This window comes from Chenopodium quinoa, unplaced genomic scaffold, assembly GCF_001683475.1.
Source record: "Chenopodium quinoa cultivar QQ74 unplaced genomic scaffold, ASM168347v1, whole genome shotgun sequence".
Classification (NCBI taxonomy): domain Eukaryota; kingdom Viridiplantae; phylum Streptophyta; class Magnoliopsida; order Caryophyllales; family Amaranthaceae; genus Chenopodium; species Chenopodium quinoa.
This window is the reverse complement of record NW_018743074.1, coordinates 1,360,209-1,377,150: the sequence shown is the minus strand read 5'-3', so window position 1 is coordinate 1,377,150 and position 16,942 is coordinate 1,360,209. Positions and strand designations below refer to the sequence as shown.

General features: G+C 35.8%; 2 protein-coding genes across 4 annotated transcripts; both read left to right on the top strand.

The window, feature by feature from the left end:
* The first annotated feature begins 2,168 nt into the window (after positions 1–2,168).
* On the top strand, positions 2,169–11,101 carry LOC110731620 (transmembrane 9 superfamily member 1-like). 2 transcript variants are annotated; one of them, XM_021911494.1, is made up of 13 exons: positions 2,169–2,315; positions 2,464–2,567; positions 3,789–3,981; positions 4,124–4,228; positions 4,446–4,463; positions 4,553–4,650; positions 4,758–4,910; positions 5,122–5,256; positions 5,348–5,514; positions 6,084–6,178; positions 6,293–6,666; positions 9,449–9,722; positions 10,522–11,101. In XM_021911494.1, exons 2-13 carry the CDS (start codon positions 2,466–2,468, stop codon positions 10,587–10,589), a joined length of 1,782 nt encoding a protein of 593 aa, XP_021767186.1. In that variant the 5' UTR covers positions 2,169–2,315; positions 2,464–2,465; the 3' UTR covers positions 10,590–11,101. The 2 variants fall into 2 exon arrangements, with proteins under 2 accessions (XP_021767186.1, XP_021767185.1); XM_021911493.1 differs by having other exon boundaries at positions 2,420–2,567.
* Positions 11,102–12,465: 1,364 nt separating this feature from the next.
* On the top strand, positions 12,466–15,999 carry LOC110731623. Of its 2 annotated transcripts, XM_021911497.1 has the most exons (4): positions 12,466–12,709; positions 12,892–13,031; positions 15,166–15,349; positions 15,430–15,999. In XM_021911497.1, exons 2-4 carry the CDS (start codon positions 12,900–12,902, stop codon positions 15,612–15,614), a joined length of 501 nt encoding a protein of 166 aa, XP_021767189.1. In that variant the 5' UTR covers positions 12,466–12,709; positions 12,892–12,899; the 3' UTR covers positions 15,615–15,999. The 2 variants fall into 2 exon arrangements, with proteins under 2 accessions (XP_021767189.1, XP_021767188.1); XM_021911496.1 differs by having other exon boundaries at positions 15,166–15,999.
* The last annotated feature ends 943 nt before the right edge of the window (positions 16,000–16,942 follow it).

Below are 16,942 nucleotides of genomic sequence, written 5' to 3'. Positions count from 1 at the left end.
TCCCATGCAACATGGCATATCGCTAAACAAGACTCGGTGTCCAAAGACATCTGATGAGACTAAGCGAATGAAAAATGTTCCTTATGCATCTGCTATAGGATCAATTATGTATGCTATGATTTGTACAAGGCCAGATGTCTCATATGCTTTGAGCATATGTAGCAGATTCCAATCAAATCCCGGGCGATGCGCACTGGAGTACAGCTAAGAACATCCTTAAGTACTTAAGAAGGACTAAGGATAGTTTCCTAGTGTATGGAGGTGAGAGTGACTTAGTTGTTAAAGGTTACACAGATGTAAGTTTCCAAACTGACAAAGATGATTTCCGATCACAATCTGGTTTCATTTTTTGTCTAAATGGAGGTGCAGTCAACTAGAAAAGTTCAAAGCAGAGCACTTTAGCAGACTCTACAACAGAAGCTGAATATTTGGCAGCAGTTGAAGCGGCCAAAGAAGCCGTTTGGATTAAGAAATTCCTCATTGAATGGGAGTTGTGCCTAAATTGTGAGTGGAATTGACTTGTACTGTGATAATAATGGTGCAATTGCTCAGGCAAAAGAACCAAGATCACATCACAAATCTAAGCATGTGGAAAGGAAATTCCATTTAATTCGAGAAATTGTTGCTAGGAAAGATGTCAGAGTTTGCAAAGTTCATACGAATGAGAATGTCGCTGATCCATTGACTAAACCCCTACCACAGCCAAAGCGTGAAAGTCACGCTAGAGCTATAGGAATCAAGCATGTTGGAGAATGGCTTTAGATTATGTAATTGATTTTCATAACTGTAAAGACATTGAATCATGTAATATTTATGTTTATTAATAAATTATTCTTATTTAATTGTGGTTTAGAATTAAATAAAATGTTCAAAGTAATTGTAATTTTATAGGTTGTCAAATGCGTGATTTGACAAATGAAACCCTATTAGGAGAACATACATTATAAATTACTAGTGTTCCTAGTCTGAGACAATGGACATAAATGGCTCAATCAAAAGACTAGTATGTGGATTGATTGATAGCTCAGTTTCATGAGCTATAGGGATATAGAGATGTTTAGTCGACTACATAGATATGCATTGTGATGTGTATGGAACAGACCAAAATTGAAATAAGATTTCAAACTTATAATTAGTGGATTCCTCAGACATGAGAATAACATTCTTCCATGAGATACTTGGTATATCCTTGATGATGTCAAACGCCGTGCCGTAAAAGGAGGTAATAAAGGCAGTAATCAGGAATGCTAAAAGTTTAGTGGGAGTATTGGTTGGACAAGAATGTGCTCAAGTGGATTAAAGATTTAATCACTTGTTTTTACAGTTCCTAACTCAGATTTCAAGAAACAATTTGAATCTTAATATGGATGACATAAGATGTTATCATATTATCAAATTTGACATTAAGTGACTTAAGGAATTTATGGTTACACACTTGTTCTAGGACAAGTGGGAGATTGAAGGAAATGTCCGTCGATCAAGTGTAATTACTAATTGTAATTAGGACAAATATAGAGATTAATTATAATCGGTTATTTTAGGTAATCATAATGTTTTGCTAGAAACCAACTATGATTTGTGAACTAATGCGATTAGTTTACTACTAATAATAATCCGGTCCTATGAGGTCACACATATGAGTATATGGTTGAATTAAGATGCATGAATAGGCCTTAAAGCCTAAGAGATGCGATTATGTGAAGAGTTGCGATAGTTTATTATAAATATGACTAAGTGACATAAATGAAATAACACATCTTTCACTAATCACAAATACTTCTCTCACACATAACCACCAGTAAAAGCAATAAGGAATTGTTCCTTATTCCGTACTAGCATACGTGGAGATTCAACCATTTCTCGTGGACCAATATTAGAGGAACGATAATTGACGTTTTAAAGATCTCTAATTGAAGAAAGAAGTGCCCTCCTACTTTGTGGAAATCACGGGTATGTTATACTAATCTTATCATTCATATTATTATATGCATGAGATCCTGTTTTAGGTGCTAAGAAATTGTTTTTTGAATTCCGCTATGTGCATTTAATATGTTCCTATAATCTAATCTGCTCTGCTGCATCCCGAAGCTCAAAAAAATAGGGCCTAAGGGTTTCTTTTTAATAAAACTTGTTACCCATCTGCCAAAATTAAAAGAAGAAGAAAAAAAACAAAACGGTAGAAAGAAAGAGGTGATTGAAGAAATAGGAGAAGATATTAGATAGGTCAATCCTACCCAGCACGTGATTTTCTTTCTCTCTTCCTCATCATCTTCCACTTCCAGAGACATCGAGGAAGAACATTGTCTCTGACTAAGGTAAACGACGACTACCTACCTTCAATTTGAACCCATCTTAATGCATTCATAAATCAATCACCTTTTAATTCCTCTGTTTTTTCTTCAATTTCATAATATTGAAGATCAATTTCTCACCGTTGATTTTGGCTTGATCTTCTCTCCTCAGCCATGCCCTCCACCGTACGATTCACCTCCATCTTCTTCTTCCTTATCTCGTTCATATTCTCTCTCTTATCTTCACCATCTCTCGCTTCTGAGTCAGATCACAAGGTTGGTACTTCTTACTCGCACTCCACTTTTCCTTCCTTAAAATTGAAATTAATTGATTTCTTGGCTGTGTAGTCATTTTGATTTGATTTTCTGACATGGGTTTTTGATCTTTTGTTTTGATATTTGATTGAGCTCTGATTGTTTATCTTAAACTGGGTTTTAGCTTTAGATCTCAGTTTATTTTGCTGATTTTGTGTTTGTTCTTGTTGATGTATGTTGAAATTATGTTCAAGCGTAGGGTTTATGTTAATTTCACAAATAAAGTTGATTGCATTATTGTTTTGTTGAATTCATAGATACCCATTTTGCGTAATTGGAAAATTGTTGAAACTTTGGTGTTTTTGGAATTGGGGTTAGGTTTCTATAGATATTAAGTTGCTGGGTTCTGGCATGGCATTTATATAGCTTCTTGAGTGATGGGGGATCAAAATGATTGTTTTTCTTTGTGTTTGGGATGAAGAATGAAGAAGCAGGCATTGAGTCCTGGTCACATACTCATAAGTCACAACACCACATCACGACTTTGTTGTAAAAATTGTTGAGCTATCGTGATGGTGATTTTAGTCCGTCAATTTTCAGAATCCATCCACATTACCCTTGAAAGTAATTCCAAGGCTGCAATCACGAATATTATGATGGAGACTGGTCTGCCTTCAATTGTTGTTTATGTTTGATTCTTTGAACCATGATGAAGATATTGTGTGAGATGGACAGTCTAAGAGTCAAATTACCTTCTAAATGGTGAAAAATATGTTTTGGGGTGTTGGGACTTGGGAGTGTGTATTTGAAGTTCTTCACCTTTCTGTATTTACAGTGTGCTTGTAAACACTGAAATGGTTAACATCAGTGGAGGAAGTAGAGTGACTTATGAAAGCCAATTTCTTCCCTTTCTTATCATGAATTCATGATTATAACTTGGATAATGATCAACATGAAATAAATTATTAAGACAGCTTAATCATCTTTGAATTTACAGTGTGATCTTTTGTTCACAGTTTAAAATAGCAGAAATCATTGAATGTTTCTGATACTGCGGTCATGTTCAAAACTTAAAACCAAAGGGGATGAAATTAAACACCATGAACTTTTTTGTTTGCTAGGGTCATCTTCTATGCCTTCCTCAGTTTTTTTTTTTCTTCATGTTGTGTCTTCATGTCTTTTCTCTGTGCTTTGTTTTCTGTATCTCATGAAAAATTGATGTGCTTATTTAAAAAATTGTAGTATGAGCCAGATGAGAAGGTAATCCTGTGGGTGAACAAAGTTGGTCCATACAACAACCCGCAAGAAACCTACAACTACTTCAGCCTTCCATTTTGCCATCCAGAGGGCAAGGTTGCCCACAGGTGGGGTGGCCTGGGTGAGGTTCTTGGTGGGAATGAACTTGTTGACAGCGGAATTGATTTGAAATATAGAAGTATGTATACCTCAAGATTTATCTGAATTATGCATGCTAATTTCGATGCTTTTCCCCATATTTTCATCCCTCTTTTCCATGTTTAGATGCCCTCAATCCAGAAATTGCAAGTTCTGACATCTATAACATTTCTTTCTGGCAGAAAATGTTGATAGGACTTCCATATGTGAACTTGAACTTGACCAGTATAAAGCAGCACGATTCAGAGATGCAATTGAGAATTCATATTGGTTCGAGTTGTTCATTGGTATGTTAATTAGTAAAGTTGTCACTGAAATCGTAGCATTGAATTCTTTTCACATCTATGCATTTAAGTCAAAAGAGGTTTCACATTGGAATTTGACACTCTTGTCTCTGCTATATCTATCTTGTTTGCGTATTTCCTTATCACTTTTTGGCTTGACTACTCTATGCTGACATTTTGCTATCTCTTTGTTGGTACCTGGCTGCTCAATGCACCTCAGATGATTTACCTCTGTGGGGTATGTCTGTAACATCTTTATTTCAGCTATAATTGTAAAATGGTTCCTTTATTCATATTAGCTTGTTAATTTAATTACTAATTGTGCAGGTTTTGTGGGAGAGCTTCGTTATGATAAAAATGGGGAGAATGCTAAGCACGTAATGTACACACATAGGAATTTCATCATAAAGTATAATGGGAATCATGTAAACTAATTTTTTTCTTGATCTCTCTTGATTGATGTTTTCTACTTTTCTTTCTTTTCATTTTTAGTTTTTACAAGTCAAGCTTTTAACAACACCCGTGTGTGCAGATCATCCATGTTAATCTTACCCAAGATGGTGCTAAGGCAGTAGAGGATGGAAAGGTGTATGACATGACATATTCAGTTAAATGGATTCCAACAGATGTCACCTTTGGCAGGCGTTTTGATATCTACTTGGATTACCCCTTTTTTGAGCATCAGGTTCTTTTCCACCTTTTTCTGAACTATATGTTTGGTATACAGCAATATCGATGGGACAAAACGAGAATTATCTAAATAATAGTATTTGCTGATCTTAAAAGTAACGAGATTTTAATGTCTTGTAAAATTTAATAATTGGCTTCCCTCCTTGACCCACATAAAAAATGGAAGAAAACACTTTTTCTTAAAACGGATGCTTTGCTTGTTGCAGATTCATTGGTTCTCCATTTTCAATTCCTTCATGATGGTCATTTTCTTGACTGGTTTAGTTTCAATGATATTGATGAGGACTCTTAGAAATGACTATGCTAAGTATGCAAGGGAAGATGATGACCTAGAAAGCTTGGTAAGACTTCTTTTATATTAGGTGATTTTATGTGCTCCAACCACTGGGGACTTGGGATCATGCTAAAGCCTAATATACCGTGGATTATTAGGAAAGGGATGTTAGTGAAGAGTCTGGTTGGAAACTTGTTCATGGAGATGTTTTCCGGCCTCCTCGCTATCTAGCTCTGCTTACAGCTGTCATTGGCACTGGAGCTCAAATGGCAACTCTTATTCTCCTTGTCATCCTTTTGGCAATTTTCGGAACATTGTACATTGGGTATGCTCTCTCTCTCTCTCTTTTTTTTTTTTTTTTTTTATAATATATACGGTAAGATATACTAGGAGCCCCCTCCTATCACAGGAAGGGGGATGAGGATCGAACCTCCGTCACTGGGGGGAGGGGGATAGAGGGACTAACCATCCCTCGTCCCTCCACTCCTAGATCCTCCATTCGGTATGTTCTTATGTACATAACTCTACCATATAAATTATTCTATATTGCAATGCAAGACTCTGCTTATCATTAAGAACCTATGCTGATTAGGCAAATAGTTGCTACTTGAGTGCATTTATGTGTTAATGTAATTCTTCAGTTAACGTGTCCCTTGCATACGTAGTGAAGACTAGTATGTTTTAAAAATGTAATTCCTTTTTTAATACTTTCCTTGGTTTCGTAGTGAATGCCCATAGATGAGTAATATATATATATATATATATATATATATATATATATATATATATATATATATATATATATATATATATATATATATATATATATATATATATATATTATTCAATCCTATCGATTTAGAAAATAATTTCTGAATGTGCTTTGTCTTACAGGAGGGGAGCTATAGTCACAACTTTCATTGTGTGTTATGCCTTGACATCATTCATATCAGGATATGTCAGTGGTGGAATGTATTCACGTAATGGCGGTATGTTGCAAATCATGCTTGCTTGTCACTATTCTTTTGCTCCTATCAGTTTGTGCTTATTCTTAGCTATGCTCTATTAAGGTTATTGATGACTCCCCTCCTTTCTTGCTTCAGGTAAAAACTGGATAAAGGCAATGATTCTTACTGCTTCCCTTTTCCCGTTTATGTGCTTCGGAATCGGATTCATTTTGAACACAATCGCTATATTCTATGGATCTCTAGCTGCTATTCCTTTTGGGACTATTGTAGTAGTATTTGTCATTTGGGCTTTCATCTCCTTCCCACTTGCACTTCTTGGGACAGTTGTCGGAAGAAACTGGAATGGTGCACCTAATAATCCATGTCGTGTGAAGACTATTCCTCGACCTATTCCAGAAAAGAAATGGTATCTAACGCCATCAGTAATATCACTAATGGGGGGATTGCTACCCTTTGGAAGTATTTTCATTGAGATGTATTTTGTCTTCACGTCTTTCTGGAATTACAAGGTAACTGTTCCTATTTACTTCATGTAGTTTCTTTAGTAGTTGTTATTTTATTCTTAAATATTCCTTAAATGCTTAGAGGTGTTGATTCTGTCTTTGAAGACTAAAGACTCTAAACCCTGTTCTGACCTCACGTTTGTGGAGGTACCCTGAGGTATTATAGTTATTGTTATACAACATCCTATGAAAAATGAGTGTATCTTAAGGGTTAGAATGTTGTTTACTATTGGAGGTTGTTGAGGGATATTTTCCTTTTCTTTTCTATTTTTTCTCTGTCATTGTTTTGCTTGCGTGACATTTAAATGGGATCATGCTCTGCCTCTTGGGGAAGGGGTGATATGTTTCGGTATACATGTTTCCCTTTGTGAGTCTTTTGAATTTTTAATTTCAATATTCCTATTGTTTGGTTCATGACCAACAGAATCAAGAATCAGAAAATAATGGAATGACATGAAAACCCTTCAGTTCTTCATTTAGTTTGGTTTACGAGAAAGGTTTCTAAACCCTCTGTTGTTTTTTGTTGGGTGATCAATAACAGAGGCTCTGTACCTTTATTCCCTCTCTTCATTTTTTTCCCATCCCTGAATGCTCTCTTACTCTCCACTGTGACCCTGCCCAGTAACCTGTGTTGCTCATTAATTTCTCTCCACCGACATCCATTTCATCCACTTCACCCCTGCCGCATCCAATTTTCAGCGCTCTTTCTTTGTTATAGTCACCGTTTTCCCTGTGCCTTCTATCTACAACTCTTGTTGGCTTCTGTTGCAATGCTGCTTCATAGAGGTTATTTTTTGTGGTCAAGTTTAACCATCTAATGCCATATTTCTACTGTGAATCAGTGTTGTGGGGATGACCAGACTGAAAATTGGGGGAATGGATTAACCAAAAAAATTAACCTAATTCCATAAAATAAGAACAGAGGTCTTGACACCTTTCCCTTTCTTAATACCAAGTACTGAACAGCCCCTCAGCTTTTGCCCTATTTTGATTTCAATTATCTCATTCTCATCTTCAAGACTACAAGTAATAAATTGCCCTCTATCACAAACAAAAGAGCTCATTCACGCATCTCCATCTAGACTGTAGTGGTTAGTGTACTGGTCACTTACTATGCCAGACTGCTACCCCTATCTTATCCTAGCAATCAGCCCGCCATCGTTCTCCACTCTGGCCACCATGCCCGTCTATCCCACTAATTCCACTCATTGTTCCACTCCTCCCATCACTCCTCTTCAATGTATTTATTACCATCACTACAACAGTGAATTTTGTGGGGGTGAATTAAATCTTACCCTCCCACAGACCAGCTCCATGCTCAGCTAAGCTCGCAACAAATGAAATAAAAAGAGTGAGCTAGGCATGTGAGTGAGTGGTAGAAGCTGGAACAGATTCAGTTCACGAACTGCTGATTCATGATTTACACCTCTCTCCGGCGCTTCTTAACAGTTGACTGCAAGATTAGCACTTTCTTCCGTTGTTTCAGGACAAGCCAAGCCTGGATCCGGCTGAAAAACAGAATGGAATACTCTAAGATGTGATCCAGGTAGCGGCAGGCTCCAATCTAATGAAACCCCGCGACTTTCTCCGGTTCTTTTGCTACCGTGGGCTTTACGCAATCGATCGGATCATATAGATATCCCTTTAACACATAAATTGCTGTCAAAGCAAATATAGATGAAATATCTTCCTATCAAGAGCAATCGCCTTGGATATGGGAAATATTGCCTAGTAATATCATTACATAATTTATGTAGTGGTGACAAATTGACTGTTTAGTTCCGGTTTGGGTTTGGTTCCGGGTCCATTTGGCGAAGAAGTCTTTTAGGTGTATTGCCAATTAGCTTTTAGTTGAAAATATTTTCACCTATATACATTTTCAGGTTGAGTTGATTTTTAGGGTCTTCCAGTATTTGGTTTGGGTCGTTCATAGGTCAATATTGTCAGGTCTACTAAATTTATCTTCACAGTAAACCCTAAGAAAAAAAATCAGCAACCATAATATCAACCGCTGCAACAGCTGCATCCTTTACTAGATGTTATAGAGAGAGAAAAAGGTTCTAAAGGGTGAGTAGATGTCCCACAAGTCCACAATCATGTCCTAAACCGGTGCTAAGCTCGCCTTCTGCTGCACGGGAAGGTAGTTTACTTGCTTCATCAATAGGAGAACATTTTCTAGGGGAAGTACCAATGCTTGAGTACTTGATCTGGGGGTTTGCTTGCCTTCCAAAATGGAGAGGTGCTTGATGCATCCTCAAATGGAGAGGTGTTTGTTGGATTGGGCAGTCAAGTTCCAGACTTAGAACCTCTGGCCATTTTTGACCTCATAAGACTCGACTGCAGTCAGCTGTGAAAATAAAGTTGAGATAGACCCATAGAGGATTGAGGTAGGGTCTGTCATCACTCATCAGAGTTGGGGGAATCTGAGAGAGTGGGGGAGCTGTGGTGATATGTAAGTGTTGGTGACATGAGGTGATTGTGAGGGAGGCTCTAAGACTTAAGGTGCTGTTTGGGTTGTGGGCCCAAAGCCGAGGATGGAAGTGAGAAGAGAGACAAACATGCAGTGTGTACTTCCCTTTTATTAAATCATGCTACAAAAGTTTATTTTTTCTCTCTTTTACTTTGCTTTGTTGATTCATATCCCTTAACCTGTGTTAATGTCCGCTTCTATTCTCCATGTTACTTATTATGGTGCTTTATATAATCTTATGGTAGTGATCACTATGCTGCGGTATATATTTTATGTATGTGCATCCTCTCTTATGGTTATTTGCTATGCCCCTTTCAGGTGTACTATGTTTACGGCTTCATGCTGCTTGTTTTTCTGATCTTGATCATTGTCACTGTTTGTGTGACAATCGTGGGGACATATTTCTTGCTGAATGCTGAGAATTACCATTGGCAGTGGACTTCATTCTTCTCCGCTGCATCCACTGCGATTTATGTCTTCCTGTATTCTATATATTACTATCATGTCAAGACCAAGATGTCAGGCTTCTTTCAGACCAGCTTTTATTTTGGCTACACAATGATGTTCTGTCTTGGCTTGGGAATTCTTTGCGGTAGGTCCATGCTATAATCTGAAACTGTGCATAGTTTGGTACCCTTCTTGTTCCAGTTTAGTATGTATGTCGCTTACATGGGAAACTATGCCATTCATTGATACCTTCACATCTATTTTATTGGTGGTTCGGTTTAATTGTCAGTTGCCTGTGAATTTGGATAGGTCTTTGTTGGGGTTGTGATGGCCATGATGTATGCCCTCTGTTTCATACATCTTTTTTGGGTTTAGTTGATGAAATTTAGGCCTTTTCCAAGTAAAGTTGTTTTTTCATTTTCCTAATCTATTGTTGGGGACCAGGGAGCTCAAACAGGGGGGGGGGGGGGGGTGCATGGGTAGTCTAAGCACAAAATTCGAATTGGTCAAGCTGGCTCCTTTCTTACACCAGAATGGAGCTCTTGGGGTTTGACCATTTGAACACAATCCTGCCAGACAGTAAAATAAGCCAATGAACCAGTTTGCTAAATTGTATGCTGTATTGTTTCATTGGTCGGTTCTGTAGTTGCCTTTTTTCTTTCTTCTATTGCCACTGGAGAAGTAATCAGATACGAGTATATGTTTCTAATATCCAAAAGCTTTTGGGGGAGGAAAATTGGAGTAAACTTTATGGGAATCCCGTAAAAGAAAAAAGAAAGGAACTTGAAATTCAAAAGGAACAAGGAATTTGATTATCATAAAATTGTACAAGACATCTAATTTTTAAGCCGCAATGATGCAATTATAGGTTTGTTTGTGCTTTGTCATCTTTTCAATGTTTCTCTTTTGGCCTTGTGCTATATTAACTTGTTTCTCAATATCAGGAGCGGTTGGCTACCTGGGTTCCAATCTATTCGTACGGAGGATTTACAAGAACATCAAGTGTGATTAGGTTAATCTTTTAATTGTTAAACCGTTCACCCTATAATCCCCTGTTTTGGATGATCGATGAAGGATGGGATTTGTACTCAAGCAGAAAAGATGGTGAGACAGAATTGGGCAGTTAAGAATAGTTTATAGACACTAGAACATTTGTGGGAATGTGCAATTTTGTTGGGAAATCCAAATTTTCGCTGTAATTTAGCCCCAATACTGGTCTGAGATGGTGGATCTTCACGTTGTGCTAGCTCTGAGATTGATACTTCTCTTTTTCACTTCACTTTAGTTCTATCTTCTAGGGCATAATATCGCGGTTGTTATTATAACTGAATTATTTTTTTTAGTTTTGCCCTTCTAAATACAGCTACTGGTGCCTTCTACTTCCGATTGGCGATAAGTATGGCTGTGGTAAAGTTGTTCAACGGGGTGGAATCGTGAAGGGTTCATTATGCTTTGATTCATTTGATTATGTCTTCGTATTTTAAGCTCTGTTTATATAGTATTGCAACATCTTGACTGACATCATATCTGGCATACAAAAGCAACACAACTTTATGCATTGATATCTTCTATTTTTTTACTACGTGTAGAGGTGTAGTAAACTTAGGAAAATTTTCGTAACATTGAATTTTTGTAAATGTCAAACTCTGCAAGTACTTATTCTAAGATCTTTTACTAAAATGGCTAATTTAGCAAAACTATTTACCCAAATGACTGTTTCTAAATTCCTACAGTAGCTAAATTTGAACTAACTACATTAAATTCCTTTATCCTTTTTTCTGTAGATTGATTTGTGATGTTTATTATTATTTTTTTTAATCAATTCAAAAAGTTCTAAATTTTGTTATGGTCGTATTAATTGGCACAACAATTGTTTGGAGTACAATGCAACTTGAAATTGGGGGTCAACTAAAATTACACATACAATAGAGGTGTTAAAACCACACCGGATCCAATTCGATTTAAATTTTGATTTGTATGGACACAATAATTTAGCATGATATAATTTTAAAAATTGAACCAATCCGACCTCATTGAACTCTATCCGAACACCCAAATTGACATCTCCGCGTGCAAACAAAACAAACTAAAGTGATGAAAAAAAGGAAATTAAAGAGGGTGACTTGGAAAATGGGAATGGTTGATTACATAGGACGTGCTTCTAACTTAAGTGACTAATAAAATTAAAGAGGGGGGAAAAAAACCAAACCCAATTTAAAATTAGAGAATCATGGTTCAAGCCATTCAAGTCAATATTTTAATCACTTTTGGAATTAAAATATTAAAATAGTCTTAAAATATTAAAATAGTCATTTGGGCAAATAATTTTATTAAGTTAGAGATTTTAGTAACAAATCCCCTTTTACTTTTGAAAAAAAATTACATTTATTTTCTTTTTTCTGGGTATATAAATTGGTATGTGATTCTTTGATTTGATCTCTATCATATTCAACTATGGGAAGAAACAAAAAATCTAGTGAAAAATCATAAAAATATGGTATAAAACATTAAAACCCCTTTATCTAGGTTCGTCAAGTATCTTATTTCAATACAATAACAATCTCATGTTTTGAATGATCTATTATGATTGACTGAAAAAGAAAAACAAGTCTAATTAGATTTGATTGGAGGATGGATATGGAATTGTTTGTATCTCTCTTTTTTTAAAATTGAAAAATTCCCAAAAAAATCTTAAATATAATTGATACAAGATTTGTTCTGTGAAAATGATATTTGTTTAATTATAAGAGTAATAGGAAAATTAATCTATATAAAGCCGGGCCCGTTTTATTAGGATACATAATTGGCGATCGTATAAAGACCGGCCCATTTATTTATAAAAGGGCAGGTTAGGGCTTTTTATTTTGAGGCTCCAACCCATTGAATTGTTTGGGCACCGATTAATCGCTCTCAACATTGCACTTCTCGCTCCCCTCTCTCTCCTCTCTGCCCAGTGTCTGCTTTCTTCACTTGCTGAGCGAGTTCTCCATTGAAGCGCACGCAACATCGCACGCGACATTCGCCACTAAAGCGCACTCATCAGTGCACTTGACGTTCTCCATTGACGTGCACTCAACATCGTACGACGTTCTCTATCGAATACTTGTATCCCCCATTGAAGCAGTTTCTGAGGTAAGTTGTTTCTTTTAGTAATCATTTTATCAATTCGCAATCTAGGGTCCATCTTTGATTTAAATTAATTAAAGTTAAGTTGGATAAGTTTTTTGAGAATATGTTATGTATACTGGAAAATGAAAATAAATCGATTTCATTTCAGATAATATTTAAACCTAAATTGCTTATTTCTTTTGCAGTTGCGCCAATGTCATTAAGAAGGAAACTTCAGAGCAATGCTGTTGTACACATTTGGGCATTGTTAGCTTCTGGTTTTTTCGCCGGAGCTGCTTATTTTCTACACAAAGTTCGTAAACATCGGATTGCGCAGGGCGGTTCGGTTAGTTTCTTTTATACGATGGAGCCCTAGTTTCTTGTAGTGAACGAGGGATTTGTTTCTCTTATTTTTGTAAATAAACCAACAACTTTATTCAACTATAGAGCCCACAATGAAAAAGTTTTTTATTTATTTACGAAAATGCCCACGAGAACAAATTTCGTTTCTCACCACGAGAAACAGGGAATTTCCCCTTTTATACTTAATAATATATTCTTAGTTTGTGTTTATAATGTTGGGTAAAGATGGATGTTTAACCTGTTGATAATAGTGTCAGTCAAAATCCGATCTTTTTGAAATCTATAACAGCAGTAGTATTTGTATACTTAATTACTTGTATTAGAGGATATATTGTTAATAAGCGATTATTTCAGAACTATTGTGAGTATTTAATAAGCGATTATAAGCAATTAATAAGCTTCTAAGCATCGGGTGCTCGTATCTAAGAAGAAATATATATCAATATTCTCAATCGCTTATTAGGGCTTTCAAACTCACAAATACTACTTAAGTTATACATTTACCTTGCTTTTGTGTTTCTTCACCAGCTTCCAATACCTAAACCATGCTTAAATAAAGAGAGTCCTCTGAGGGAGACTATCTATTGTAGAAACTATTTAAGGAGACAAACTATTGTGAAAATTGTTCAGGGACTTGAGTATATTAGCCCCTAATTGTTTACTGTATTACCTTTGTCAACATTTATTACCCCATAATCCATTCTCCCCTTGCTGAATATGGCCTTAAGTGAAACACAATCTAGATTTGAGGCAAATCAAGAGAATACTCTTGTTATGGATTTCTTAATCTAAAAGCTTGTGTTTGTATTTGCCAAATATGAGCATGGCTATATTAATCCATGAAGTATAAGCTATATGCCTATATTGCTCAGTAATATTAATAAAACTGGGAATTTTAGCTGAATCATCTTAGAAACTGCTTATTAGAGACTTAGAGGAGTTATGATGCTTATTCTTTGGGCTTAAAGCTGCTGTTAGTCAGCACAGCATGAGTAGAGAAGAGTATGGACATGGGTATGGTTCTGAGTAGTGAAGAAAAATATGGACTGGACAATTGGTCGGTAATGATACTTACCTTCTTTAAACCCTAGCGAACCTTGTTGACCATCAATCTCTCTATTCAGCCAAAATACTCAATCTAATGCCACCAACCAACAAGGATGGAGTGACAGTTGAGGTCATTAGTTTCTTACAGAGGGAATCCTCTGACACAGTCTCATTACACAGTTTCACATAAAAAGGAAAATGGTAGAAGGTTAGAGAAGAGAAATTGATGAGGATAAGATGAAACTTTTAAATAGAGAGGGTGGGGAACCAATCAAGAATTGAAAGGAGAACTGTTATTCATTGGAGAGAGCATAGCTAACCGTGTTTCATAAATTTTCGACCCAAAAATAACTCACAAAAAAAGTCTTATGAGACAGAATCTACGGGGACAGAGAGAGTATAGTTTAATTTTTTTTAAAAGTGGATTAAAATTAAAGCTAGTTTAATTTTCCTTATATGTAAAGAATTCACTCAAGTTTAAATTGTTAATAAGAAAAATTTATACAAATTAAATATTCAATGAAAAAGTAAATTTAAGAAATACTTCATTCGTTTTTTATTATTTGCAGCACATGGCCCGAATTTGGTCGGGTTTTGAGCATGGTTTTTCGGCCCGACTTAATTTTAAAATTTTTATGGGCGGGCTTGGAAATGCTATTTAAGTTGTTTTTTGGGCCTGACCCAATGGTCTAAGGAATGGGCTGATTTTTTTTGCCTCGTCCCGGTCAGTCCGCTCAATAATCACCTCTAAACACACGTTTTTTCACATTAGTTAAGAAAAGTGGGTTTCACATGTTTTTAGAATTTAAAATGGAGTCGAGAGAATGTTATGAGTATAAATAAGTGGGCCATGATGTTTAAATAAGGATAATAGTACCATTTTAACCAAAATAACACTCCAATTATAGTGTGTTGCAAGTAATACGACATTTTCATTTTAAGTAAGTGTTACAAGTATTATGACATTTCCATTTTAGGGAAATGATGCAAGTTTAAAACACGGAGAAAGTAGTAAAAAAATAAGCTTATCAAGTGACATACTTCACGAGATTTAATGTTTTTTTTCACAGGACATTCTACGAGATGTCTTGTTGTATGCGCTGCTTGTCGTGCTTTCAGGAGTACACATTGTTGTGTTGCACTTTCCACTTAGGCTTAGGAGGTCTCGGATCGCTCGGATGACTCCAAGTCCCTTTTATATGGGGTTAGGCTGCACGGTTACAGCTCTGGTACCTCTGGCATGCACCATTGACGGTAGCTTATCCGACGAGTTGATGATCCGTGATTCACTTTGGTTTACTATGTTTTTTACGGTGGACTTTTTTTGCCTTCAGATGGTCGTTCTTCCGGCTTTCGAGTATATGTTTGTTCACACGTCACTCTCGCTACTGCAGACGGTTGTGTTGAGCGTCACTCGACAAGAGGAGTTGCGACCTCTTTGGCTTTCGGTCACTGCATTTGGTTGCTTATGTTTTTTGGACCTGCATCATTGGCTGACGACACCTGCTCCTGTTCGTGATGGCCAGACGGTTATCATTGACCTTAGACTCGGACCGCAGTTACCTAATCTACCACCATCCGACGCTAGACAGCCGCCTCCCTCATCTACCTTGATAGAGGAGTGTCATCAGTTCGTGTTAGAGCACTATCACTCTATTGCCTTGAGATTAATGTATGTGATTATGCTTGTATTAGCAGTTCATTTGTTTGTTTTGTCTAGGTGGGAGCATTAGTACTATTGGTTATGATATGGATTGATTTAGTGTCTTGTAATTTCTTTTACAATGTTTTTTGCATGGAGAGTTTTTCATGAAAGTTTACATATATGTATATAATTTGTTTTTAATGGTTAAATATTTGCTATAATTTACTAGTGGATTGTTTTTTGTCCGTAAGTTGTAACACTAATAATAGATTAATCATTATCATCAATAATATAAAAGAACTAAGTTAATAGATCAACTAGATTGATGTTAGTCGACACACCTAAAATTTGATATATCCGACCATGTTCTTATCATCATTCGCCAAATATATTTAATATCTGCTAAAATGACTCAGACCAATACATCATTATTAGTGAAAAAAAGTCAAACATATCAATTATTTAGGAACAGGTAGTTATTCTTTTTTGCTGCAGAATTTATCAAGGTTCTCTGAAGGCCCAAATTAAACACATAATTGATAGAAATAACATAAATGTCTCATTTAACGTGTCCAATAATGTTAATTTTGAACTCAATAATGTAGATTAGACACGCAAAGTAAGGTATTTACGTTTTTTTGTCAATTTGGAGCTCAATTTGGATTAGGGACTAAAATGACCATCATATCAAAATCTTACTCGAGCACTTTTCTTGACAAATCAAGAAAATAGTTGTACGCTATCAATACATTTTTTAACACGCATACCAAGACACTTTTTTGCCGCTTACGAGATCAATTTGGATTCTTAAGGGTCAAAATGTCCTCCAAAACCTTAACGAAATAGTTTTCGACATATAAGTCAAGAAATAAAAATTTAATAGCTGAGCACTTACAAAAACATTAAGTGGTAGCAAATCCTTTTTTTTAATAACTTTTTTTCACTAATAATGGTGTATTGGTCTGAGTCATATTAGCAGATATTAAATATATTTGGCGAATGATGATAAGAACATGGTCGGATATATCAAATTTTAGGTGTGTCGACTAACATCAATCTAGTTGATCTATTAACTTAGTTCTTTTATATTATTGATGATAATGATTAATCTATTATTAGTGTTACAACTTACGGACAAAAAACAATCCACTAGTAAATTATAGCAAATATTTAACCATTAAAAACAAATTATATACATATAT

Bases quoted from the DNA above. Each gene is read 5' to 3' on its own strand.
- LOC110731620 (XM_021911494.1), top strand. From the start codon at position 2,466: ATGCCCTCCACCGTACGATTCACCTCCATCTTCTTCTTCCTTATCTCG. The intron at 5,515-6,083 runs GTATGCTCTCTC...TTTGTCTTACAG, and splicing joins TTCGGAACATTGTACATTGG to GAGGGGAGCTATAGTCACAA. The intron at 9,723-10,521 runs GTAGGTCCATGC...TCTCAATATCAG, and splicing joins TGGCTTGGGAATTCTTTGCG to GAGCGGTTGGCTACCTGGGT.
- LOC110731623 (XM_021911496.1), top strand. From the start codon at position 12,900: ATGTCATTAAGAAGGAAACTTCAGAGCAATGCTGTTGTACACATTTGG. The intron at 13,032-15,165 runs GTTAGTTTCTTT...TTTTTTTCACAG, and splicing joins GGATTGCGCAGGGCGGTTCG to GACATTCTACGAGATGTCTT.